Below are 26,817 nucleotides of genomic sequence, written 5' to 3' on the forward strand. Positions count from 1 at the left end.
GGCGTCCAAAAGGCTAGAGGAGAACAGCGAGAGAAGCAATGAGACCAGACGGGAGCAGTCAGGCAAATGAGGCTGGGTCGTGGCTCCAAGCCGGCGCTGGGCAGACCCTTCCTCCTTGTGGGTAGAGCTCCCCCACCCCCGGGGTCACAACCAGCAGCCTGAGGAGCAACATTGATGACCTGCCTCTCAAACCAGTTTGGCAAGCCTGTCACATCCATGATGTCATCCAGCTGTTGTGTTTCTGAGCAACTGTGCTTGACCAACCACCATCCTTGGAGGAGAGAGAGAAGACTACAAAACAGCTACTGGGCAGAGGGGACATCAGAAGAACAGCCCCAGAGACAAAGGGGAGGGCTTCGTGTGGGCTAACCTGGACTCCTTGGTGCTGGCAGATGTATCCCTAGTTCCCTGGAATACATTTAATGATTTGGGCCCTGGTTCCCAATACACATGTAGCAGTTTTAGCATAAGGACCCTGAGTCCTGTGAGATGTCACCTCTGTAGAGATGAGACAGTCTCATTGAGGCCACAGCCTCTGACCCCTCACCCACAACTCAAACACAGACCCTTGTTCCTGATCACAGATCAGCTGCCCTGGGGGAGCTTGGCCCATTTGATACTTTGTCAGATTTTTGAAACCAATTCTCTGACTACTAGTGAATGCAGGAACTGGCTCTTACCCAGAGTCCTAGATGTCCACCGCTTCATGGTACAGATAGGTAACTAGGTAACTTGAGTCTCAGGGTTCAGTACGCCCAAGCATGAAAAGTAACACCCAACCTGGTACATATTGATCACCTACTGTGTGTATGGCACAAATTGAGCACCTGCTGTTTATACTTCAGTTGTTTAATCCTGGACACAGGTCTGTCAAGTAGGTCCTGGGGTATACCCCTTTTGCAGAATTAGAAACAACTGAAGTTCAGAGACAGGGTTATCCTTATTCAAGTTGACATAGTGTGTTGATAGCAGGGTTTGCATTTGAGCCCAGATGTGTGGGCCCTTTTCCCTCTGCAGACCCAGGAATCCTGAAGAGCTGTAGACGGGAGGGCAGATCGCTTTCTCAAAGGCTCCCAAGGCAAGCCGTATAGACTCAAAGCCTCTGTGCGGGCCCAGCCTTTTTGAGGCTGGCAGGAAAGTGCTAAGACTGCAGAACCTTCCCTGAGGAGGCGGCAGTGGTGGGAGGGAGGGCTTAGCCCCAACCTCAGAGCCAAGTGTAGACGTGGCTGCTGGACCAGCTGCAGGCAGGGTGGGGCCCAAACCCACATCCAGCCTCCCAGCCTCGTTCCCAGCCCAGGCCCCGACTGCTCCTCTTACTCCCCATCTGGATTTGAGATGAGGACTTTGGGCCAAGTGGCAGACAAGGCAGCGCTTGGAGCTATAGCCAGTGGGGGGCTGGGGCCCCCTGGTCTCCCGATGGCCTCAAATAGCCTTAAAAATATAGCGTGCATATGGAAAACCCAGAGCTCAGCCGACAGGAACTCACTTATTCCTTGTGATGAGATCACAAGGGCTATTACAAACCCTTGTGATGGACAGAGTAACTGAGAGGCACGGTTAAGCATCTTGCCCCCCCCCCCATCCCCCCAACTAAATTTGGCGGCCAGCAGTTGCTTATTCCTCTAAGCAGTTGTGTGCTGTGTCCCTCTGGGCACTGTCCTAAGCAGTAGCAAGGATATCGCCCGCAGCCAGGATCAGAGAAAATAGGGATTTGTCCAAGGTTACAAAGCTAGGATGTAGAGAGTAGGGACCCAGGATGCTTCAGAAGTCAATACCTTAGCTTCTGAAATACAAGTAGTGAGGTCCTTGCCTCCTGCTGTGTGGCCTTGACAAGTAGCCGAGTCTGCTCTCTACCCCATAGAAGGGAGGTGCTTGGGCCTGCAGAAAGGTCTAGTCTCCCTTAAGACCTTGCACTGTACAGTTCCAGTTCGAGTTCTTCTCAACCACTGAAAGAACTCCAAAGGGCTGAAGTCATGGTCACTGATCAGGGCCATCCACTCGCCAGCTCCAGTTAAGTCTGGCTCAGGAGCACAAGGGTGGCTGATCTGTAAGAAGCAGGAAAGGAAGCATCTACACACACACACACACACACACACACACGTCCTCTCCGCGCTCTTGGCTCCTGCTCGCTCGTGACATGGGCTCCGCATCATTCTCAGGCAGCGCTCATTTGGACCTCGGAACTTACAGGCCAATACTTTATTTTTACTTTTTATTTCTCCTATTTTAAAATTGTTATGTGTGTTAGTGGTTTGCTTGCACATATGACTGTGCATGCAGTATCCCAGAAGGCCAGAAGAGGGCGCCAGATCTGCTGGAACTGGAGTTGTCAGCTGCCAACATAGGTGCTAGGAACAGAACCCAGGTCCTCTGGAAGAACAAGTGCTCTAAACCAATGAGCCTTTTCTGGAGCCCGAGGGGCCAGTGTTCTTTTCTGTGAATCAGAAGTCGGCCATCCATATTGCTCGTTCTTCGGCGTCTCCTGGCTTTTCATAGCCTATTGGCTTCTCTGTGTAGCCATCAACCTGGCCATGTGTGCCCGGGGTTTCTTAGTGTATTCATGGCAGGACAAATCCATGAGCAAGTTCTGAAACAGAACTGAAACACTTCTGATTTCAAGACTCAGAAGCGAGACTTGGGTTGTAGAACGCAGTCATGGGAGGCGGCAGCCATGACACTAATGGTTCTTGCCATTTAATTAGTTGTTTTGTTGTTGTTGTTGTTGTTGTTTCAAGATAGGGTTTCTCTCTGTAGCCCTGGCTGTCCTGGATCTCACTCTGTAGACCAGGCTGACCTCGAACTCAGAGATCTACTTCTTCTGCCTCCCAAGTGCTGGGACTAAAGGAGTCCACCACCACTTCCCTGCTTCTTGCCAATTTTATTAAATAGACTTAAGAGGCCCAGAAAATTTTGCTCAGGTCTAGAGGCTAAAAAGAATTTTCTGGAAGTCATGGCTGCTTCTGTTTATAACCTTGGCATCTGAGAGGCCAAGCCAGGTAGATCAGACAGCCCAGACCCAGAGTGAAACAGAAACTGAGAGAGAGCCCTTCAAACAAAGAAGCCAGGGGTGAGAGCTTGGGGATGGGGGTGGGGGGCAGCCTGTGCAAACGTCCTGAAGCCAGGGGACACGGGGGCTCTTTCTCCAGCTCTTAGTCTTGTAAATAAAATAATTTAAAAAGGACTCCGAAGGAAACGAAAGCAATTTAGTGGTGTTTAAGAGAGAAACCAAGAGGGCAGGCAAACTGGAGCCCTCTGTGGCCGCTGAGAGGAGGCAGGTGAAGGAAGAAAGAACGGGGAGCTTGCCACCTGATTTTGGAGTCAGGAAAGCAGCAAGGTAAGAAAAGGAAGGGCTCCTGTGGTGGCGGCCCGAATGGGCATCTTCCAGCCAGAGTGAGAGGCTCAGCGAGTCAGCAGCCGGAAATGGGATTTGGAAAGGGGCCGTGTCCCAGAGGGCAGGCGCCGCGGCAGTGAGAGTCAGCTAACACCTGCATGGAGGGCGAGGCCTTTGCTGTGTTTAAATACAAATTTCCCATGTGGGCGCTTATTCCTCCAGGTGCTCTCCTCCTCTCCCTTTTCTTATCATATCTACAGGTGTACCGAAGGACCGGTCATCTTTAGGCCGGGGAAACAAGATTTTCTTCTCACCAGGAGGTCTCCAGCCTCCTCTGGCCAAGGGAAGTACCTGCTGTCCCCATCAGAAGGGTTTTTCAGCCATTTGGAAACTGGATGCCACACTGTCTCAGAGGAAGCTGACGATCTCTGTGAGTGTGAGGCCAGTCTGGTCTACAGAGTGAATTCCAGGATAGCCAGGGCTACACAGAGACATCCTTTTTCCAAAAAACAAAACACAACAAAACAAAAATGAAAGGAAGGAAAAGGAGTTTGCTGCGCAGGCTGCTGGAAGCCATGGGAAGTTTCTGAGCAGGCTGATTAGATCTGATTTGCATAAGCCTTAATTGCAGGCACTAAACCACGCGGGGTGGCGCGTGCCTCTCCGGTGTGGGTGACCTGCTTCATTTCCCTTTACTGCTTGCCTCTTCTCAAGAGCCTTCAGCGGCTCCTGCTCCCACCAGACTCCTCCCAAACTCTAACCAGATGACACTCCAGGCTCTTCAAAATCTTCCTTCACTGGATATAAATTGACGTCAGCACAGTCTATGCGTCGAAGCCCAGAGATATGATGACCTAACCTAAGAGCATCCAAAGGTACAGGAAGGCACACTGGCTACGGAATTCCTCTCCCGAGGTTGCCTCGCCCAGCCCTGGAGGAAGGTGCATTTTCACTGTGCAAAGAGAGGGTGTCTCTCCCAACCTTGCTCTGAGTCATACACAGTAGACCAGTATATGCCTGTGGTGGTATGTTCCTCCCCGACACATATCTGCCAGGGTAAGGTGTGTCACAAAATAGGCTCACAGAGCAACCTTCTGGCACCTCCTATCTCTGTCCCCTCCCCCCAGGCATTTACCAGCCCTACAGCAGGCGCCACAATAAATAATAATAATAAAAATCAAGGTACTTCACATAACAACCCTCATTCTTTGCAGTCTCAGCCTGGGTCTAGATTGTGCAGTGGGCGGTTTCCCTCTAACAATGGCTGCTTGGGGATTTTTCTGCCTTAATCCCAGATGCACAGTTGAATTTGTTGTTGCCATGGACCAATCAGGGCTCCCAAAGCCAGTAAGCCATGCTCCAATTTGTGGGCGTGGCTAACAAAACAAGTCCTGTTCCCTGTCTCTGCCAGCAGCTAGTGCAGGGGTGTTTTCAAATCCCTAAGAATGAGAGCCTGTCAGCTGCTCCACAGACCTGACTGGAGGCTTTTTCCCAACAGGCGTTTGCTATTTTCTTAGCTTGACTTTTTTCATCCCCGTACTCTCCCTGTTTATCATCATTCAGGTCTCAACTCCAGTGTCGCCTGAGGTCTCCCCAGGGTCTGGAGAGCTGTCTCAGCAGTTAAGAGCACTTGTTCTTGCAGAGGATCCTGGTTTGGCTTCCAGCACCTGCATGGAGGAAGCTCGTAACTGTCTGTAAGTCCAGTTCCAGGGGATCCGATGCCGGGCAGGTACCATGCATTCACGTGGTACACGTGCAGGCAACCACTCACACACACAAAATAAATAAAAAGAAAGACCTTTCCAAAGCATCTGCCTGAATAAGCCTGAGAATTAGTATATACAGCCCAAGTCCCATCAACAGCAGTGATTACCAGAGCAAACTTAATTGTTACCTAAAGATGGAGAGAGAGAGAGAGAAGACCCTGGACCTGGTGTAGGCTTCAGAAACCTCAAACCCACCGCAGTGACACACTTTCTCCAACGAGGCTACACCTAAGTGCCTGTAACTGTACAGCTGTTGAGCAGAAAGGCTTCCACTAAGAGAGTGTTACAACTCTAAGAGGAAAGGTGTCTTGGCAGACGGGAGCCAAGGACGACCACAAAGTCACAGCACAACAAACCTCACACAACAGACTCGGGAGAGATACAAAAAGAAGCCTGCTTCTCCTTCGGAGAGAAGCAGCAGGAGACTGGGCAGGAGACGGGCTTATATAGGGTTTTTAGGAGCTTATATAGAGTTTTTAGGAGTTTTCCAGGGTGGGGATTGGTGAGATTTGAATTTGAGCTTCGAGTGAGCCCAGGGACTGGTGGAATTTTGATCCATTTTCAAACCTAGAAGTGCGCTCAGACCTTGTAACCCCTGATGGCTAAGCATTCAAATATTTGTACCTATGGGGTGCAAATATTCTTATTCAACCACCACAGGAGGCCTTGGGCAGCTCTCAAGGCAAACATTGAAAGAAGACCCCAAGGATAACCTCTGGCTTTGGCCTTACTGAAGGAGACTTCAATTCCCAGCAGTCCCCTAAAAGGGTTTGGAGCCCTTTAAGAAGCATGTGTGTCTAAGAAGTCTGCAGAGGGTGGGGGGAAGGAACTGGGTGCAAGTGAGGGGCTCATCCTGCCCTGCTCTGGAGGGCACTGGTATCTTTCGGTGTTAAAGAAGCTTCTATGGCAGCGTGGGTGCCTAGCTACCACAACATAGGTAGGTTCCATTTCAGTGCCAACAATAACAAACAAACAAACAAAACACCATTTTTTGTTGTTTTGTTTTGTATTGTTTTGTTTTTAGGAGACAGGAGGGCCTTGATATGTAGCCCCGACTGTCCTGGAATTCACTGTGTGGACCAGGCTGACTTTGAACTCAGAGATCTCTGCCTTTCGAGTGTTAGTTCACTTTTGTTCACCAATACCAGAAACTTTCCTGTGTTACCCTGTGCAAACATGGATCTTTATTGGAAGGTTATCATCAGAAGTGGCACCAAAATTGCAAAAATTCAAGCTGGGCACAGTGCCTGCAACCCCAGAATTTGGGAGGTAAAAGAGGAAGATCAAGAGTTCACAGGGAATTTGAGAGTCAGCTGGGCAAAGAGGAACTAGGAGACAGATCTCTGGCAAGCAGATAGAGAGGAAAGGGGGCCACAGAGAGCTGATAACAGCGGAAAGTTCCAGGTTCTACCTCATCTTCCTGAGCTGAGACAATGGCCTGCTGGGATTTTTCTGCAGCTAGCAGGGCTCCACTAATGGCTGGCCCTTCCTGGTGCTCAGATAGAGTCTCAACCAATCCTGACCATGTCTGTGTGAAGCTGCTGCCGGCCTATCAGCTCCCCTTTATTGAAATTGAACAATCCAAAATTAGGGAAAGAGGATCTGTCTCAGGTCACTAAAACACCAAAACCCCTAGGCCACTAGGGAAAACGTGAATTTTGAATTCTAAGCCCCATCTCTGCATCGCAGGAAGTCTTTGTGAGTCTTGTGCTGGGGGATATACACTTCTCCACCTTGAGTGATGCTTGTTACCTGTTGCTGCCTGCTGTGTGCGAGAATTTCCAATCTTAGTCCTTTAAGAAAGCCAGCCAAGACCCCTGCGCAGTAATAGCTACACTAGACCTGTCTTAAAACCAAACCATACTGAAAAACAAAAGTACAAAACAAAACATAAAATCCAACCTAATAAACATGGTAACTGGGGTTGGAGAGACAGCAACGGTTAGAAGCACTTGCTGGCCTTTTGTTTTTTGTTTGTTTGAGACAGGGTTTCTCTGTGTAAACCTGGCTGTCCTGGAACACTCTGTAGACCAGGCTGGCTTCAAACTCACAGAGATCCACCTGCCTCTGCCTCCAGAATGCTGGGATTCAAGGCGTGCTCCACCATCACCTAGCATACTTGCTGCTCTTACAAAACACCAGAGTTGGGTTCCCATGAGGCAGCTCACAATTATCCAGGGGATTTTATGCCCTCTTCCGGCTCTGCGTGTACCAGTATGCATATAATTCACATACTTACACACACGCACACGCGCGTGCGCACACACACACCAAAATTAAGTAAAACATAAAAAGATAATACTTTCAAAATAAAAAGAGAGTCTAGTTAAGAGCCTACCCCTCTCCCAGAGAACCCACATTCAGTTCCCAGCTGCAAGACATCTCTTGTCTTAGTGAGGGTTTCTATTCCTGCACAAACATCATGACCAAGAAGCAAACTGGTGAGGAAAGGGTTTATTCAGCTTATACTTCCACACTGCTGTTCATCAACAAAGGAAGTCAGGACTGGAACTCAAGCAGGTCAGGAAGCAGGAGCTGATGCAGAGGCCATGGAGGGATATTTCTTACTGGCTTGCTTCCCCTGGCTTGCTCAGCTTGCTCTCTTATAGAACCCAAGAATACCAGCCCGGAGGTGGCACCACCCGCAATGGGCCCTCCCCCCTTGATCACTAATTGAGAAAATGCCTTACAGCTGGATCTCATGGAGGCACTTCCTCACCTGAAGCTCCTTTCTCTGTGATATAAGCTCCTTTCTCTGTGAAAACTCCAGCTTGTGTCAAGTTGACAAACAAAACCAGCTAGTACACACCTGTAACTCCAGATCCACAGGGATCCGATGTCTCTAGCTCCACAGGCACCTGCACTCACCTGCATATATCCACACATTGACACATAATTAAAAATAAGGTAAGTCAGCATGTTGGTAGTAAAACACACCTTTAATCCCAGCACTCAGGAGGCAGAGGCAGGGGATCTCTGAGTTCGAGGCCAGCCTGGTCTACAGTGTTAATGCCAGGACAGCCAGGGTTACACAGAGAAACCCTGTCTGAGAAAACAAACAAGCAAAAAATAAGTCTTTAGGAAAAGAGAGAGGGGAGTCTCTTAAAATTATTGTTTTAATTCACCCAAAATTGTTTTCTGGGGACTGATCTGGTTCTGTAACACAGTGGCACAGATCATGCTTAGCCTGTGTGATAGTTTGAATATACTTGGCTCAGGGAGTGGCACTATTAGGAGGTGTGGTCTTGTGGAGTGGGTGTGGCCTTGTTGGAGGAAGTATATCACTGTGGGGGTGGGTAATGAGACCCTCCTCCTAACCACATGGGAGCCATTCTTTGTCTAGTGGCCTTCAAAGGGAATGTAGAACTCTCATCTCTTCTTGCATCATGCCTGCCTGGATGTTACTGTGCTCCCATCTTGATGACAGTGGGCTGAACCACTGAACCTGTAAGCCAGCCCCAATTAAATGTTGTCCTTATAAGTGCTGCCTTCGTCATGGTGTCTGTTTATAGCAGTAAAACCTTAACTATGACAGCAAGTAGGAGGTTTTAGGTTCAATTCCTAATACACACACACACACACACACTACTGAATGAAAATAAAAATCAGGGTTAGGGTGTAGCTCCTTGGTGGCGTGCTGTGGAGCATTTCTGGGGCCCCGAGTTTCATCCTTGGCACTGTAAGCCTCCCGTTCCCAGTCTCTCCTGGCTTGGCTTGGGTTTCTGGTTTCTAGTCTTTCTTTTGATCAGCCTGTTACTTAGGACTCTGCCCGGGAAGAAGACCCTAGGTAGGAGCTGCTGGAAATGCCAGATCTCAAGCTGTTAGGCTCGGGTTGTGTGGTGGTTTGAAAAGGAATGGCCCCCATAGACTCGTGTGCTTGAAAGCTTGGCCCATAGGGAGTGGCACTGTTATGAGGTGCGTCCTTGTTGGAATAGGTGTGTCACTGTGGAGGTGGGCTTTGAGGTCTCTTATGCACAAGCTATGCCCAGTGTGGTGCGCAGTCTCCTTCTCCTGTCTGCTGCTCCAGTTGTAGAACTTTCAGCTCCGTCTTCAGCACCGTGTCTGTCTTCACTCCACCATGGTCCCCACCATGACAATAATAAACTAAACCTTTGAAATTGTAAGCCAGCCTCAATGGAATGTTTTCCTTTGTAAGAGTTGCCAAGGTCATGCGTGTCTTCACAGCAATAAAGCCCTAATTAAAACAAATAGGGCAGGTGATTGAAAAGGACAGTGGGACAGATTATTTGGGACTAAGGCATTTATTAGAAGAGTTACCAGTGCCATGAACAGATGGGGGGGATGACAGCATGGCACAGACCCCAAGGAGAGTTCAGACCCCAGTGCCAGAGACAGGCAGTGATGTCGTGGCCTAGGAAGATACTCAGAGCTCAGAGCTTAGGTACAGAGGAGGGAGACTTATTTTATTAGATTTTTTGAGTATGAGATAGTTCACAGCAAGAGTCTGCTGCTGGATTCTCTGATTCTCGGGCAGGAGGTAGCAGAGGAAATGGGGCACCCCTCTGATGCAAACTCACTTCCCAAGTGATATGTGGTGGCACTTAGCTCCAGACTCACAAACAATGACATAGTATTTTAATATTACATTTCTCCCCTACCTCTTGCCTTGCCCCCCTCTTTTATTTTTTTGACATTCTCTGTGCAACCCTGGCTGGTCTGGAACTCACTGTGTAGACCAGGTTAGCCCCTAACTCATAGAAATCTGCCTACATCTACCTCCAGAGTGCTGGCATCAAACCTGGCTCTGACATCACATTGTCTCACAGACCTCATACCAAGCCTCCTGAGTCAGGATTCATGTAGTATTTTACTTTTTTTTCTGCCTTTAAGTTGCCCCCCTAAAAAAAAAAAGTTGCCCCTAGTTAGTATCTGTTCAAAAATATTAAATGCAAAATACTAGGAAAAAACCTTCACTTTGTGTTTGTGCATCATTCTGAGTAGCTACTAAGATCTCTGGCCATCCTTCCCTGAGTGTAAATCATCTTTGTTCAGCATGTCCCATGATACATGGGATACTTTCCCATTGGTCACCTGGTAGCTTCTATCAGATCATCTGTCGTATTGTCAGTATTCTTTAATTTAAAAAAAATTGTGTATGTGTGTGCATGCATGTTCATGTGTGTGCATGGGTGTTCATATGTGTGCATGCATGCTCATGTGTGTGGGTGCATGTTCATGTGTGTATATGCATGTTCATGTGTGTGTGCATGCATGTTCATATGTATGTGCGTACATGAGTGAGGAGGCCAGAGGTCCACGTCAGGTGTGGTTCTCAGGAGCCATCCACCTTACTGTTTTCTGAGCCCTTGCGTCTTCCTGGATGCTGAGGCTTAGGCGTGGGCCCAGGGATCCTCCAGGTTCTGTCCTCACGGAACTGTGATTAAAAACTCAAGTCAACAGCTTTTTATGTGGGTGCTGGGGACTCAGTTTAGGTCCTTATGCTTTGGGGCCAAGCTATTTATAGACAGTGATCTCTCTAGCCCCATTACAACTCTGTTCAAGCACATCTCTTATTTAATCTTTTTCCAGATAGGATCTCACAATGTAGCTCTGGCTGGGCCTGGAACTCACTATGTAGACCAGGTTGGCCACAAACTCATAGACATCTGCCTGCCTCTGCCTCCTGAGTGCTGGGATCAAAATAATTCTTATTTTTCTTGGTAATAGCTCCAAAACACAAGAGCAGTAATGCTAGCAATTTTATTGCAGTCTATTTCCATAGTTATAATTTTATTATTGTTGCTATTATCCTTTTATTGTGCATTATATATTATAATTTACAGGGAAAAATCCTAAAAGTCACAGAATTAGATACATACATGATTGTGGTGGAAAAGTATTTACCACAGATAAGGAAGGACAATTGTGCATTGTTGAGACTCTTCAAGGATTCATATGTACATTATAGGTTATAGCTTGAGATTAAGAAATGGGCGTTTCTTAAGAAACAGGTGGGATATTTCTCTGTCTCCTTTTCTCTCATGAACACACATACACTTATTACACACATATGCAAGTATACATGTGTGCACACACAAACATACATACACACACACAGAGACTCTCTATATAGCTTAAATTTTCCTAAAATTTACTATGTAGACCAGGCTAAGCTCAAGCTAGAGATATTCCTGCTTCTGCTTCTTCAGTATTGAGTTCAAAAGGCTAGCCTTGGCTACCCAGGGAGTTTAAAGACCAAAAGTTCTTAACTCTTCTAAGAAGGCTGTGGATTTAGACTCCAGCAGGTTTTTAGGGCCCACCTGGGGGAGGGCAGTAAAAATCAGCCTTTGGCTGCTGGCTTCGTCAGGGTTTCTTGTTTTGTTTTGTTTTGGGGAGGGTTGTTTGTTTTAACAGATCTAGCCTCAAGTTTATTTGTAAAAACAGCATAGGACATTGGTCATCTGCAAACAGTGTGTGGGTAGGTGTGTCCCAGCAGTCCATCTGTCTTCACATTGGCAGGAGCCATTTCTATGGGGCCTTCACAGGGGCCTTGGCACCTTTGGGAGCCTTAGCTGGAGCTGTGGCCTCTGCCTTGGTTTGAACCTTGGGCTTTGGTTGGCAGAGCCTGTGCCCCTTGGCCATGTAGCTTCGAATCTGCTTCCCAAGCTTGGGGTGAGCGAGGAAAGCCAGGCGGCTGAGTTTGCGGCTGGGGCCCTTTGGCATCTTGGGCTTGATGGCCCGGGGCTTCACAAGGGCCTTGATGGACTCTGCGTACACACACTGCCTTTGCACTGTTGGCCTGCATCTTCTTCTGCCTTTCTTGTTGTGCTTCTTGGCAAAGCACATGTTCAAGAACTTGGGGTCGGCCCCCTTAAGAGATTCATGTCTTTGTGACCGGGTTTTCTTGATGCCATTTGTGGGACTGGTTGTGTGTGGTGTGGTTCTTGGACTTGGCCATGTCTGCACAGTAACCCGTGGCTCCGGCAGCATCTGAGACCATCCAGCTTAATCAGGGTTTCTATTCCTGCACAAACATCATGATCAAGGAGCAAGTTGGGGAGGAAAGGGTTTATTCAGCTTACACTTCATTGCTGTTCATCACCAAAGGAAGTCAGGACTGGAACTCAAGCAGGGCAGGAAGCAGGAACCATGGAGGGATGTTTCTTACTGGCTTGATTTCCCTGCCTTGCTTAGCTTGCTCTCTTATAGAACTCAAGACTATCAGCCCAGGAATGGCACCACCCACAAGGGGCCCTCCCCACTTGATCACTAATTGAGAAAATGCCCCATAGCTGGATCTCATGGAGGCACTTCCCCAATTGAAGCTCCTTTCTTTGTAACAATTATAGCCTGTGTCAAGTTGATACATAAAACCAGCTAGTCCAGCTGCTATCACCAGTTATTGTTCAGGTGCTAGCAGGGCAGAAGCCCAACCTACAACTACCTTTTCCTTCCCTGGGAGACAAGTCTGGGAAACCCAGTCCTCTGATTTGCTAAGGGAGATATTGAGCCTGATTGGAGGGAGAACTTCCTGTATATTGTTGAGTGGCCTAGCTGAGTTAATGCCAAGACAGGGATATTGAGTTGATACTTTGAGCTGTGAGTAGACAGGTCCTAGACCTCAGCTCTCTTTGCCCTCAGGATAGGAAGAGCTGACATTTCTGGGCCCGGCTGGAGTTCCAAAGTGCCTTGTACCTTTATCATGTTTGATCATTATTGGATAAAGGAAGCAGTGGTTGGTGGGAGGGCCAGCTCTAAACTTCAAATCTGGGAGCGAGTTTGCAAACTGAGCGGCCTCACCCACCTGTATGTCCATCATGTTTTGGCTTTGAGTTTATTTTATTATTTTAAAATTAATTTATTTATTATGGCTGGTAAGACACACAGAGACACACACAGAGACAGGGACCGAGAGACAAGAGACAGTGTAAACAGGGAGCCTGCGAGTGGAGGTCAACTTTCAGTAGTCAGTTCTCTCTTTGCATGTGCTATGGGGCTTGTCTTAGCCATGGTGTCTATTCCTGCACAAACATCATGACCACGAAGCATGTTGGGGAGGAAAGGGTTTATTGAGCTTACACTTCCATGCTGCTGTTCATCAATAAAGGAAGTCAGGACCGGAACTCAAGCAGGTCAGGAAGCAGGAGCTGATACAGAGGCCATGGAGGGATGTTTCTTACTGGCTTGCTTCCCCTGGTTTGATCAGCCTGCTCTCTTATAGAACCCAGGACTACCAGCCCATAAATGGCACCACCCACAAGGGACCCTCCCCCTTGATCACTAATTGAGAAAATGTCCACAGCTGAATCTCATGGAGGCACTTCCCCAACTGAAGCTCCTTTCTCTGTAGTAACTCCAGTCTTTGTCAAGTTGACACACAAAACCAGCCAGTACAGGGCTCAACACAGGGCATGGGGCTTGCTGAGCAAGAACTTTTACATTTTGAATTCTCTAGCCTTCTCTTTCTTGGCTTTTAAAAAATTCTCTTTTAGGATGTGGTGGCCCACACTGCAATGCCTGCATTTGCGAGGTAGAGGCAGGCATGTCTGGTCCAAGGTAACCCTCGGCTACAGAGATATGACCAGCTTGGACTATGTATGAAAAAAACAAAAACAAACAAACAAACCCTTAAAAAGTTGAAAGTTAAGTCAGTTTAGAAGACTAAATCAGGGTAAGCATATTATTTTGTGTTGTAATTTCAAGTACACACAGGTAGCTATGTCCCTCTGTCTCTCTCTATCTTGGAAATAGTCTCAATATAGTGAAGGCTGGTCTTGAACTCATGACCTTCATATCCTCAGAAGCACGAGATACAACTATCTTGAATAACGTACGGAGTGTAGCAGTTTCCTTTCTCAGGCCTGGAACACTGTTGGAGGAAGGCCTTGTCTGTTTCTGTCACTTACTGCCACCCACAGGCCCCAGGTGTCACTCAGCACCTCCAGGCATACTGAGTAATTGCTGACCTGGCTCCAGAAGGAACTAGTCTCAACAGGACTCTCCTAGTGTCTCCCAAACTTATAAAATGATATCAGAGGGGAAGTTTGGCCAGGAGGAGGAGGAGGAAATCACGTTGGTGAGGATGGGCGGATGCTCCGGGGGGCACGAGCAAAGGCAGGATGCAAACAGACCAGCTAGGTGCAGGTCAAAGCTATTCAAGGTCAGAGCTGGGGCCGCGGGATAACAGTGGAAACCCTGGTCAGCTTTACATAGAAGCATAGGCCCCACTTCAGGATCAGCAACACTGAAGGGTAAGGGGTTGTATTCATTACATTTCTCTTGCTGTTAAAAAACCACCACAACCAAGGCGATTTATATATAAAGAGTTTGTTTGGGCTTATGATTCTAGAAGCTGCAGTCCATGATGGAGGAGCAGGATGCAGAGGGCTCGCATGGCAAACCATGAAGACAGAAAACTGGGGACATGTTGAAACCTCAAAGCCACCCCCACTGCTGTGCTTCTACCCGTAAAGCCACACGTCCTAGGCCTTCCCAAACAGCACTACCCACTGGGGACCAAGGTTTGGATGCCAGGGCCTATGGAGGTGCCTTAGTCAGGTTACTATTGTTGTGATGAAACATTATGATTAAAGCAGCTTGGGAGGAAAGGTTTATTTGGCTTACACTTCCACATCACAGTTCATCATTCAAGAAAGTCGAGACGAGAACTCCAGCAGGGCTGGGACCTGGAGGCAGGAGCTGATGCGGAGGCCATGGAGGGTGCTGCTGACTGGCTCGTCTTCCACGGCTCGCTCAGCCTGCTTTCTTATCGAGCCCAGAACACCAGCCCAGGGATGGCCCCACCCACAATGACCTGGGTCCTCCCCCATCAATCATCAATTTTTAAAAAAAACCTGCCTACAGCCCAATCTTATGAAAGCATTTTCTCAATTGATGCTCCCTCCTTTCAGATGACTCTAGCTTGTGTCAAGTTGACACAAACCTAGCCAGCACAGGGGTCTCATTCAAACCACCACGGGTACAATAATCTCCACTCACAACAAGGATTGTAAGGCACACAAAGATTATGGAGCCACACATAATCACGCCATGCGTCTTAGGTCAGGGCTTACTCTGCAGTAGACAAGCAGCTGACGTTTGTAGAATAAAAGTAGAAAGTATGCTGTTTGGTAACATGTTTTAAAAACTGTGCCTGGGCTGGAGAGGTGGCTCAGCAGTTAAGAGCACTGACTGCTCTCCCAAAGGTCCTGAGTTCAAACCCTAACAGCCACGTGGTGGCTCACAACCATCTGTAATGAGGTCTGATGCTCTCTTTTGGTGCGCCTGAAGACAACTACAGTGGTTTTTCTGTTTGTTTTTTTGTTTGGTTTTGGTTTTTCGAGACAGGGTTTCTCTGTATAGCCCTGGAACTCATTCTGTAGACCAGGAAGTCCTTGAACTCAGAAATCTGCCTGCCTCTGCCTCCCAAATGCTGGGATTAAAGGCATGAGCCACCACTGTCTGGCAGCTACAGTGTTCTTACATTTAACAATAAATAAATCTTGGGGCCAGATCGAGCAGAGGTTGAGTTCAGTTCCCAGCAACCATATCATCACAGCTACAGTGTACTCATATACATAAAATTATTATTATTAATGAACTGTGCTGAGAAATTTACATCTATGCCTGGTGTTCAGAATCTCCCCCAGAACACTAATTACAAAGCAGTGCCTTGCAAAGGAGAAAGCCAGTTGACCCTTCTTTGAACCAAGTGATCAACGTTCACATGACCAGTAATAAATAGGACTGACAAATAGTAGCATTTGATCTAATGCATTAAGAAGGGCATGCGATTGCTTCTCTGATGTTCTTCCCAGAAGAGCAAAAATTTGGTCTAGACACGAGGAAGAAAAAACCTCAGTCATTCAAGTAGAACAGTAAGGGTCGAAGTCATAAGCGAAATGAGAGGTACCGTCTCAGATTGCAGCAGACAAGCAAGACATCAGTAAGTGCAGTGTGGAATTCTGGATGTGGTCTGAATGAAAATGGGAGAACTCTAAGAAGATTATGCCCCACTGTGAGGGCTCATGCTGAGATCCTGGCAGGCTGAGGCAGGAGGATCACCATGAGTTTAAGGCCAGCCTGGGCTATACAGTAAAGCCTTATCTCAAATGTAGATAAACAGGGCAGGTGAGATACTGGAGGAGGTAAAGGCTCTTGCCCTCAAGCCTGACCCCGAGTTTGCTCCCTGGAACTTTCCAGGTGGAAGGAGAGAACAGGAGAGCGAAGAGGCAGGGCCGAGGCATCAGTCCGCGGAGCTGCAGCTGTTTGGACTGCTGGGCCTGAGTGCTAGTCTTCTGAAGAGTTGTGGACACGCTTAGACACTGAGCTGCCTCTCCAGCCCCACAGACAAGGACCTTATGTAGCTTAGGCGGGCTTGGAACTGATGGTCCTCTGCCTTCCTTCTCCTCCCGAGATAACAATTTCAAGTACACTTCACCACACCCAACCAAAATGAACTCTTTTTGTTTTGTGTTTCGGTTGTCGGTATTACTGAGGCTGAGAGAGTCTTACTCTATTAGTCAGGCTGCCTTAGGACTGATTATGTAAGCCTGGCTGACTTCAAACTCAAGGCAATCCTTCTGCCTCAGCCTCCAGAATGCTATGATTACAGGTATGAGCTACCATGTCTACCTTTTCTTATATATAAATTCTATCTCCGTTAAAAACAAAAAACCCTCTACAGATCTTGATGAAGTGAGACACTAATATATAATCTTCAGCCTACACTTTCCCGCCTACAGGGCTGGGCCCTAGGACCACTGATCTCAGTTTCAAAGCCTAGTTCAAATACTTTCACTTTCAAAAAGCTGTCCTGATTTCTGCAGACTTGCCGGCTTCCTCCCTGGACCCACGCAACACTTCTGCGTGCCTACTACAGCACGCATCGCCTCCACATGGGACGTCAGAGCAGTGTGAACTCACTCCCCTCCTCCCCTCTGCCTCTCTCATCTTCTGACTCCTAACCTCAAGGGTGTTTATGAAACGTTTTTATTACATTTATTCATTTACTTCTTTGTTCCGGCACGCACTCGCACGCCTGCACGTGTTCTCTCTTCGCACCACGTGGATCCCAGAGACTGAGGACCTGTCATCAAGCCGACATCAGGCAGTCAGCAGGCCCTTCCACGGACCCTCTCACAGGCCCAGCTGCCTGTTGTGCCTCACAACTGGTTGGGTCATAGGTAGACTTGTGACTCAGCTGGGCCAGTACATACCTTCCGAGGTTGTTTTCTCTCTCAGGCTAGAAGTGAAAACCTCTTGGTTGGTGAGGTCTCTGGTTGCTGAAGCCATGCATAAGATATGAAATATAAAAGACATTTGGCCCCGGAGTTCCCTCCTAAATGAGAAATATACCCTATCTATAGGTAAAGGAGTATGACCACTAGTAAAAGAATTTGAGAGACAGTGGGGAGGGAGGGAGGAAGAGAGAGAGAGAGATTGAGAGAGGGAGATGCCTGATTTTATTACTCCCCTAGTGCTGGGGGTTTGAACCCAGAACTTTACTCATGCTAGGTAAACACTGAGCATACAGCTACATGCAGCATGGCCCTTCCATTTCTTAAAAACAAACAAACAAAAAAACAGAAAACAAAAAACCCTCAATTTATTTTTAATTAATTGTCACCATAATTATTGAATTATGAAAGAGGGTCTTATGGAGCCCTGGCTGGCCTTGAATTTAGGTTCCTCTGCCTCCACCCCCCCACGCTCCCCCCACCCCCGATGCTGGGATTACAGGACTGGGCCACCATACTTGGCTGTTTTACATATTCTTGAAGTTTTCTATCCTTGCCAGAGGGAGTGATTGATGCCTATATCAGCTACATAGCACCAGACACCAATGGTCACTCCACTAAAACTTCCTTCCTCTTGGCTTTTTTTGTTTGGTTGGTTGGTTTTGGATTTGGTTTTTTTTTTTTTTTTTCAAGACAAGGTTTCTCTGTGTAGCCCTGGCTATCCTGGAACTCACTCTACAGAGCAGGCTGGCCTCGAACTCAGAAATCTGCCTTCCTCTGCGTCCCAAAGTGCTGGGATTACAGGCATGCACCACCACTGCCCGGCGCTCTGCTAGTGTGTTTTATGAGATGGTGGTAACGGTAGCAAGTGGACTTTATTTTTTCCCTTTCCCTTGGTGTCTGCCCCATTTGAGGAGGAAGCTTTCTAGGAGGGGGACCTCTCAGAGTCGGAGGTCCTGCTGGATAAAGGCTCCTCTGGGGCACAGTGCCTGGTGGGTAGGTGTCCAGGCGATGAGCGAGGTGAGCTAACAGGCTTAGGGAGCAGCTCTGGCCTCCTGACTGTCATGTGGGGTGATCTGAGTCAGAATGGGTCCAGCTTGCTCATTTACCCAAACCTTTTATGCGTTTCCAAAGCAGACCTAATTCACTTATTTGAAAAATGTCCAAAAGAAAGATGCCCTCCTTGCTTGACCTCCTGATCTCCACTTTTATTCTTCTCCATTGCTGGAGACAGAAGCTAAGGGCCACTCTACCTGAGAGCAGCCCCGCCCAGCCCTCTGACCTTTCAAGTAGATTTCAGATTAACATCTTCCTCTATCTTGGTCATCTGTGTAGGGGTGAGAGGAGAGGTGAGGCCTCCCCCTCTCAGGAGTGTCAGAAGCCAGCCCTGCAGTGGGGGAAGAGCCCAGGAATGAGAGCCAGACAGCCCTGTGGTTCACCGTCGGTTTCTTCTCTGGTTGACTCAAGCAACTTAATTCATTTTTCCAAGCACAGTTTCCCTTTCGGTGAAAGAAGGATGACTATCTAGCCTATTTATTCATGTGTGTATGTGTGTGTGTGTGTGTGTGTGTGTGTGTGTGAGAGAGAGAGAGAGAGAGAGAGAGAGAGAGAGAGAGAGAGACAAGTTCTCATGCATCTAAGACTGGCTTCCAGCTCTTCAATCTTGTGTCTTTACTTCCAAGTTCTTCGATTTAGACACGCGCCACCATGAGTTAGAGGTATTTGTTTTTGAGTCAGGATCTCAATGTGCAGCCTGGGCTGCTGTGGAGCCCCAGATCCTCCTGCCTCGACTTCCTGAGTGCTACAGACAAGCATCGACACATCCTGCTACCCTACATTTGGCTCAAGGTTGTCCCGAAGAGCTGTAAAAGGCTTTGGCAACTGTGTGGAAACAGGAAGTTTGTATAACATGTGCCAAGTATGACTCACAAAAACTGTCCAGGATGCTTGAAGGGGCAGCATGAAGTCTTAGAGATGAGAATGACCGGCATGGTGGCTCACACTTTTAACCCAAATTCTTGGGGGGCAAAGGCAGGCAAATCTTTGAGTTCAAGGCCAGCCTGGTCTACAGAGAGAGTTCCACATGGCTATATAGAGAAATTCTGTCTGTCTTGGAAAGAAAAAAAAAAGAAGGAAGAAAGGAAGGAAGGAGGGAAGGAAGGAAAGAATGAAGGAAGGAAGGAAGGAAGGAAGGAAGGAAGGAAGGAAGGAAGGAAAATGGTGGATCACAGTGGTGCATACACAGGTTCTTGGAAGACAAAGGCAGGTAGGTGGATCTGTGGGGTTTGAGGCCAGCATCTATGTAGCTGGTTTCAGGCCAGCCAGGGCCACATAGTGAGACTGTCTAAAGGGGAGGGGGCTGGTGGTGGAAGAGAGTGGAAACTTCAAAGTTTCCTAGTCCTGTCTCTTGTCTACATCATTGTTCCTTGATTTGTCATCTGGAAATCTGCTTATGGACTTCTGTAGTCATGCAATATCTTTTTGATTATTTCAGAATGGGCACTGAAGGATGTATAAAATTTTCAGAGAGAGAGAGAGAGAGAGGCTCTTCAGAGTGTACTGCATAAACAAGTGCTTGGAGTTAAAATTGCTGTGACATCGCTGAGAGGCATAGGCCTCACATATTTTGTTTTGTGGGGACAATAATAATACTTCAGAGGGGTGAGGTGATAGTCACCTATACTCTCAGCATTTGAGAAGTGAAGAAAGGAGGGTCAGATATTCAAGGTCATCTTTGGCTATGTAGTGAGTTTGAGGACAGCCTGGGCCTTGTCTAAAACAAAGAAAGACAGACAGTCTAACTGGGGTATGGCTTGTAGGTAGAGTCCTTTCCTACCACACACAAGACCCTGGATCCTTTTTTATTTTTTATTTATTTATTTATTTTTTGGAGACAGAGTTTCTCTGTGTAGCCCTGGCTGTCCTAGAACTCACTCTGTAGACCAGGCTGGCCTCAGCTGGATTCTATCTGTAGCACTACAAGGCTAGCACTTGTGAGATGGAAGCAGGAAGGTTGGAAGTTCAAAGTCATCCTCAGCTACAATAAGGGACATGTGACACAAGAGTCCTTGACTTAAGGCACACATCCCTTTAATCTCAGCACTCAGGAGCCAAAGGCAGGTAGGTATCCGTAAGTTTGAGTCTAACCTGCTCTACGAAGTGGGTTCCAGGCTAGCAAGAGAGAGTGAGACCCTGTCTCAATAAACAAACAAATGAACAAATGCATTCCCTTGCTCGGTGAGAATTGTACAATATAGGTAGGTTCTTAACTTAGTCTGGTGTACACTAATGTTGCTAACAGCACATGCTTTTCTTATGCTATTAACTTTTTTGGCGATAAGATGGGGTTTCAAAGAAGGGATACTGTGGCCCAAGATCATACAGTCATCAGTGATTGGGTAGGCCATATCCTTTTTTAATTTTTTGGTGCTGTGGTAATGCCAGACAAATGCACTGAGCTATGCCCTCAGTCCTGAACCCATCTCTCTCTCTGACACTAGACCCTAAGGCTGAGGCACTGTGCGGCCTCTCTTTCCAGCCCTAGCCGCCTCACTGACTCAGCAACTGTGGGTGGTCTTACCCTGTGTGTGTGGGCAACAGAGCTGGAGAGTGGCCTCTCAATTCCTTGGAAACCAAATATGGCCAGTCCTAGTTCTTCAAGGCTAGATCTCCAGGCTGGGCCTGCTTCTGCCTGCTCCCTGGGCTGTGGGTTCCTAATCACTACTTACCCTCTTGGCTGTTTTCCAGGAAACTCCGAGAATGACTCCATTCAGATAACCTCTCCTCAGGATATTTCTCAGCAAGTTGCTAAAGTGAACACTAGACCTGGGTCTGCCATCCATGTTGAAGTAATTCTCAACTCTAAGCCCGGAGAGTCTTTCCCTAAGCGTTTCCTATCCTTCCTCCAGTGTCCTGGGTGAACCTTCATGATCCTGTGACCAGGAGGAAGTCATCCCATCCCTCCCTCCCTCAATCCCTCCATCTCCTTCATTCTAAACACCCATCCACTCATCCACCTACCCAACTCACTATCCATCTACCTGCTCACTACCCACTCATGCTAAGAACTTCATATATTCTAGATTAGAAACTTCTGATATTGAAGGCCAGGTGCCAAAAGATAAAGTTTCCACCAATATCCACACATATAACAGTCCTAGTGTGCGCCTCCCAAACTAATTATTTACTTTTTGATTTCTTACGTTTTTACTATATTTGCACTTGTGCATGTGTGTGTCTCATGTCATAGTATCAGTTGAAGAAAACTTGCAACAGGCACTTCTCTCCTCCCACCATGTGGCTCCCAGGGTTAAATTAAGGTTGTCACGTGCCTTTAGTGCCTTTATCTGGTGAAGCATCTTGGTGATCTTGTTTTTGGTTTTGAAACAGTATGTCATGTAGCCCAGACTGGCCTTGAACTTGCTGTGAGGTTGAGGCAGGCTTTAAACTACAGATCCTTCTTTCTTTGCTGTCTGAGTGCTGGGAACAATTGTGGTTAGGTTCTTCTCATAAATGTGTGTGTTAAAATATAGTCTGCAGTGGGGGCATGGTGGGAGGTTGGGCTTTGGGGAGGCAATTGAATGTTGACAGCTCCTGCCAAGAGAGATTAGGGAATTATACATTTTTTGCATGGCCTTGGCTGGCCTGGGATTTACCCTGTAGACCAGGCTGGTCTGGAACTTATATACATCCCCCTGCCTCTGCCTCCCAAAGACTGGGACTAAAGGCATGGGCCACCACTCCTGGTCTTAAAGCTAACACTCTTACAGCTAGGTAGAAGTTCTCAGGTACCAGTGGAAGGGGGTATCGTGTGATAGGCTGCAGGCTGGAGCAGGGGCCCACGTGCCCTTTACTAACAGCCTTTCCAGGCCTTCCCTTCTCCAGCTACTCTGGGATGCGGCTCCATCCTTTCCCTGCTTCCCGAGTCCAGGGTCTGAGGGTCCCTGTCTTAGTTCAAAGCTTGTACTTTCCAAGGTTCTTAGTGTCCCCGTGGTGGCGGCAAGCCTGGAAGACTCTCCCATGGTTCACACGGGAAAATCTAGACCTCAGTGCAAGCCCAAGGCCTTATGTTAGAGTAGGTGGCAGCCCGATTGGGTTTGGCATCAGTCGCTTGAAGGAACTGAGCATGCACTCGGTTAACGCCTCCTGAGATCTAGCGGGAAGTGCTTAGAACTGACAGATCCCACTTCTGCTAATTGCATGTGCAGCTGTTGGGGAGCCATTTTGCTTCTCTGGAAAGTGGGGCTAGTGCTAGCATCTTCTAAAGGCATGTCAGAGGGTGCTGTGAGCAGAACTTGTGAAATGCTTTCTGCTGTCCTTGGAACCCGGCAGCTCCCTGGCAATGAATGAGGTGTTCGTCATTCCAAGTGCATCAGTTCTAGAGCGTAGTGTCAGGCAACACTGTCATACCTGGGTACCAGCCATACTCATTAGGGCAAAATTCCATAACCTAGTGCTACTGCGTGGGCTGAGTCTGTGTTCATAGCATCAGTTCTGGTGCACTTTCTGGGGTCTTTAAGAGAGGGTTAGGGAGTCCCATAGTCATTGAGAGTATGTCAGACCACAGTGACCTCCTGGCATTCCATACTGGTCTTGATGATTCTCCAGTGTTAAGATGAAGGCAGGGCCTGATGGACACATCTGCAGTCCTGGAATGGTTTGAAGGAAAAACTGAGTGTATAACAGTAATGAGAGTTTTCCAGGCACGAGCCAGGTCTTCAGTTCAGTCCCTAACACCAGTAAAAGGAAGGGTGCTGGCTTCAGTGGCTCGTACAGGTCAACCTAGCATTTGGGAAGCAGAAGCAGAAGGATCAGGAGTTGAGTTCAAGGTTATCCCTGGCTATATTGCAAAGGAGAGGTCAGCCTGAGTTACATGAAATGCTGTGTCAGCAACAACAAACACACCCCACCCCCTCCCCCACCTCCAAATAATCTAGAAACAAACTGGGTCTGGAGGTCCTAGGCAGTCACCAGATTCATCTGACAACCTCTGTCCTTTCTTTCCCCCAGGGCCATCTCTTTCCTATCCTCAGCGCTAATGCATTGAGCCCCTTTTTATATCAGCTGAGCCCTCAGCCAAAGAAAACTCATCAATGCCCCAAAACCCAGCCAGCTGGGAGGAGGCTGCTTTGGAATGTCGGAGGGGGGTCACGAAGCTGCCTGTGAGCAGGCAGCAGAGAACTCTGCTGAGAAAGTGAACAGCTACCTTTTTTGGGGAAGTCGGAGCTCCACGTGTTGGCGAAGATCCAGGGGAAGCCAGTCTGGAGGCTCAGGCCTCAGTTTCCCATCATCTCCAGCACCACAGCCTTTTCAGGATATGAAGATCTTTGGTGTGAGAGAACAGCCCTCCGTCTTGGTGGCTCACATGCCCACCAAATGGGAGGCACTCACTTGTAAGCTTTATCCTGTTCCTGAGGCAGAAGCCAGGGCCTGGCAGCCCTGATTAACATTCTTGGGACTGGACAGATTTCAAAGTTCAAAAAACTCTTTGGGGTTTTAAAAAGTGATGGGGAGGGGGTGGTGCAGGCAAGGCTGTACAGGCCTACAATCCCAGTACTTGGGATTTGAGTCTAATTTGGGATATATAGCAAGAGCCTGTTTCAATAACGTTGAAATAGCCGGCAAAGTGACTGTGGCTAAGTGTTGGCCTAATGGTCGGAGTTTGATTCTCAGGACCCACAGGTTGAAATAGGACAACTGATTCCTGAAAGTTGTCCTCTGACAACTGCACAACTGATACACAAGTACCATGGCTTGTGCACTCAGGTGTGCATCCACACACAATTAAATGTAATAATGATGATTACATGAAACAAAATAGTGACATGGGGGGCTCTGAGGAACAATTCTGTAACTAGATGTGATAATAATAATAATAAATATTACAATATCAATATTATGTAATATCGATATATAATAATAATAATAATTATTATTATTCATTTGTTTCTGAGACTGGATCTCACTATGCTGCCCAGCTAATTCTTCTTGCCTCAGTCTCCTGAGTAGCTGGGGCCACACAAGTGCCACCATGCTCTGAGAGTATGACTCTTGAGAGGCCTCAGCTTGTTCCGGCCAGGCTTGGCTTCAGATGGCCACTGCTTGAGTGTATAGGAAAGCCTCTGGCTCGTTCAGGATGGTGGGTGTATAAAGAAAGGTTAACGACCTGGTTCCTTCCCCCATGGTGACTGTGAGTTGAGGCTCAGTGCAGGGCATGGGGTTGTCACATACTCAAGGCCTTCAGGGTGAGCAGAAGGTATGAATGGGTAAGAAACAGGGCTGGGTGAGTCTTCATCCAAGGCTTGTCACCACTAAGGCCTGAGTCTGGGAGACAGGCAAGGCCTAGGCAGGAGGTTCCTTAACCAAACCTCAATGGCTCATCAGTGAGTTCGTCCAGGAAGGAGTTAAGCTGAAGCTGGGCCCTGGCCAGACTTCTGCAGCCCAGGGCTAGCAACAAGGCCTGCCTGTCTGGGGCCTGTTTACCAGTGTGCTTGCATCACCGGCTCCAGCGTGCAATGCAAACACTCACATTGTTGGGTCATGAGAAACACAGGACTGTGGTGACATCATGCCCAGCCAGGAGGTTACCATCCTCCCTCTGCCTCAAGTTGAAGCTGTTCAATTAGTGCTGTTAACAGGAATTCTGTCTTCTTATAAAAACCCAACTGGAGAAACTTAGCCAGGGGGGGTTGATGTGAAGTGTGTGTTCAAGTGCGTGTGTGTTTTAAGGGCTAAAAATAACCCATCTAGGACTCCTTTTGGGGTATTTGTAAGTATTAATGCACCACTGTTTATATTAAATCTGTGTCACACTGGAAATTTTCATCTGGGTTTGGCTTGGAGACGGGATGAGGGGAATCACCCAGGCCTTTATATTCCCTGTTTTTTTCCCCCATTTTGGGAGGAAAACACATAGCTCAAGTAAAAGGGCCCTTGTCCATAGCTTAGATAAACCTTTGCTTAGCTGATGAAGAATGGGAGATTCAGAGAGGGGAAGGACACCCCCCCAAGGGTGCACACATTCCCATATTGCTCAGAGGCATTTGCATCATGACCCTCAGCCCCCCCCCACCCCCTTAGGCTGAGGAGTTGTTTTTCAGGGTATGAAGAGAGAGATGTTTCTGATTACAATGTCTTGGTGGTACAATCATTATTAATTTCTTTTTAAGTAGAGTAAACAGATTAAGGAAAAAGCATATTTTTTTAGGCAGGGTTCTTTTTTTTTTTTTTTTTTTTTTTTGGTTTTTTTGAGACAGGGTTTCTCTGTGTAGCCCTGGCTGTCCAGGAACTCACTTTGTAGACAAGGCTAGCCTCGAACTCAGAAATCGTAGGCAGGGTTTCCTGTCACTCAGGCTGGCTTTAAATTCCTTATGTAGCTGAGGATAACCCAGCACTTCTGTTCCACATAAGTTCTCATCCTCATGCCTCTTGAGTAAGGGATTATAAGTATGTGGTATCACATCTGCTTTATGCAACTGAGACTCAAACCCATAACTTAAAGGATACTGGGAAAGCAATCTACTGACTCAGTTACATCTCTAGCCTTGTTTGTTTTAATTTATGTATATATTTGCAGCACTGGGATGGAACCCAAAGACTCCTAGGCATACACTCTACCATTGGGCAGTTAGTGGAGGTAGACCAGATGGTCATTATAGCAAGGCTATAACTGGTGGATGCTGAGTGGATGTGGCTGACCTGAGCATGAAGTCACCTCTCCTTCTCTGACTCTAGACTCACTTGAGGCTTTGAGACTGTTCCTCTCTCCATCTCCCCAGGCCTTCTTTTGTGTCCTTTTTCTAAGAAACCCAGTCATGACCATTGAAGGACAATATTCCACTTAGGAGTGGTGGATTTAGCCAATAGAGATAAGAATTAAGGGACTGGAGAGATGGCTCTGGATGAGAGCAAGTACTGTTCTTGCAGAGGACTTGATTTCTAGCACCCACATCAAGAGCTCACAGCTGCCTGCAACCCTAAGAGATCTGGGGTCAAGTGCACATACCCTTACACAGATGTGTATATATACATGTATCTAAAAATAATAAAAATACAGCATTTTAAAAATGCAGAATTGAATGTGGCTTCAGATAAACAGTCACAGATCATATCATGTCTGGTGGAATATCAGGTCAACACTTGTCTGGCAACCAGTTCTCTTTCCTGTTGGTCACTGCCAGTGTGGGACATTCTCGCCTAACTCCCAGTCAGCCTTCCTCCTCCTTTCTGGCTTGCTGCTGTGCTCCAGGTGTTGAATCACAATAGGCTTAAGCTATTCAGTCCCCTTGGTCTTTATATTCTCCCTGTCATCAGGGAGGATCTAGTGGTTTTAAAATAATTCCCTTAAAGTTCCTTGACATCTTTTCTTTCAGACAGTGACAGAGCTCATCTCCTCCCTCGGATGTAGGCTGGACTCTGACTCACTTCACAGAGTGACTTCTGAGGGTGGCACACGCACTGTTGCCTCTGTCTCACCCTCTTATTCACACTAGGGGAGGCATGTAAGCTGGTTGCCAGCTGC

The 26,817-nt window shown here is 47.5% G+C and overlaps 1 protein-coding gene across 1 annotated transcript; it reads right to left on the reverse strand.

The window, feature by feature from the left end:
* Nucleotides 1–11,586: 11,586 nt before the first annotated feature.
* Nucleotides 11,587–11,904, reverse strand: LOC127696774 (60S ribosomal protein L29-like). The gene has a single exon (XM_052199707.1). It carries the CDS (start codon nt 11,902–11,904, stop codon nt 11,587–11,589), a length of 318 nt encoding a protein of 105 aa, XP_052055667.1.
* Nucleotides 11,905–26,817: the final 14,913 nt, after the last annotated feature.

Source organism: Apodemus sylvaticus, chromosome 11, assembly GCF_947179515.1.
Source record: "Apodemus sylvaticus chromosome 11, mApoSyl1.1, whole genome shotgun sequence".
NCBI lineage: Eukaryota > Metazoa > Chordata > Mammalia > Rodentia > Muridae > Apodemus > Apodemus sylvaticus.

Excerpts from the sequence above, each read along its gene's own strand:
- LOC127696774 (XM_052199707.1), bottom strand. The coding sequence starts at position 11,904 with ATGTGCTTTGCCAAGAAGCACAACAAGAAAGGCAGAAGAAGATGCAGG.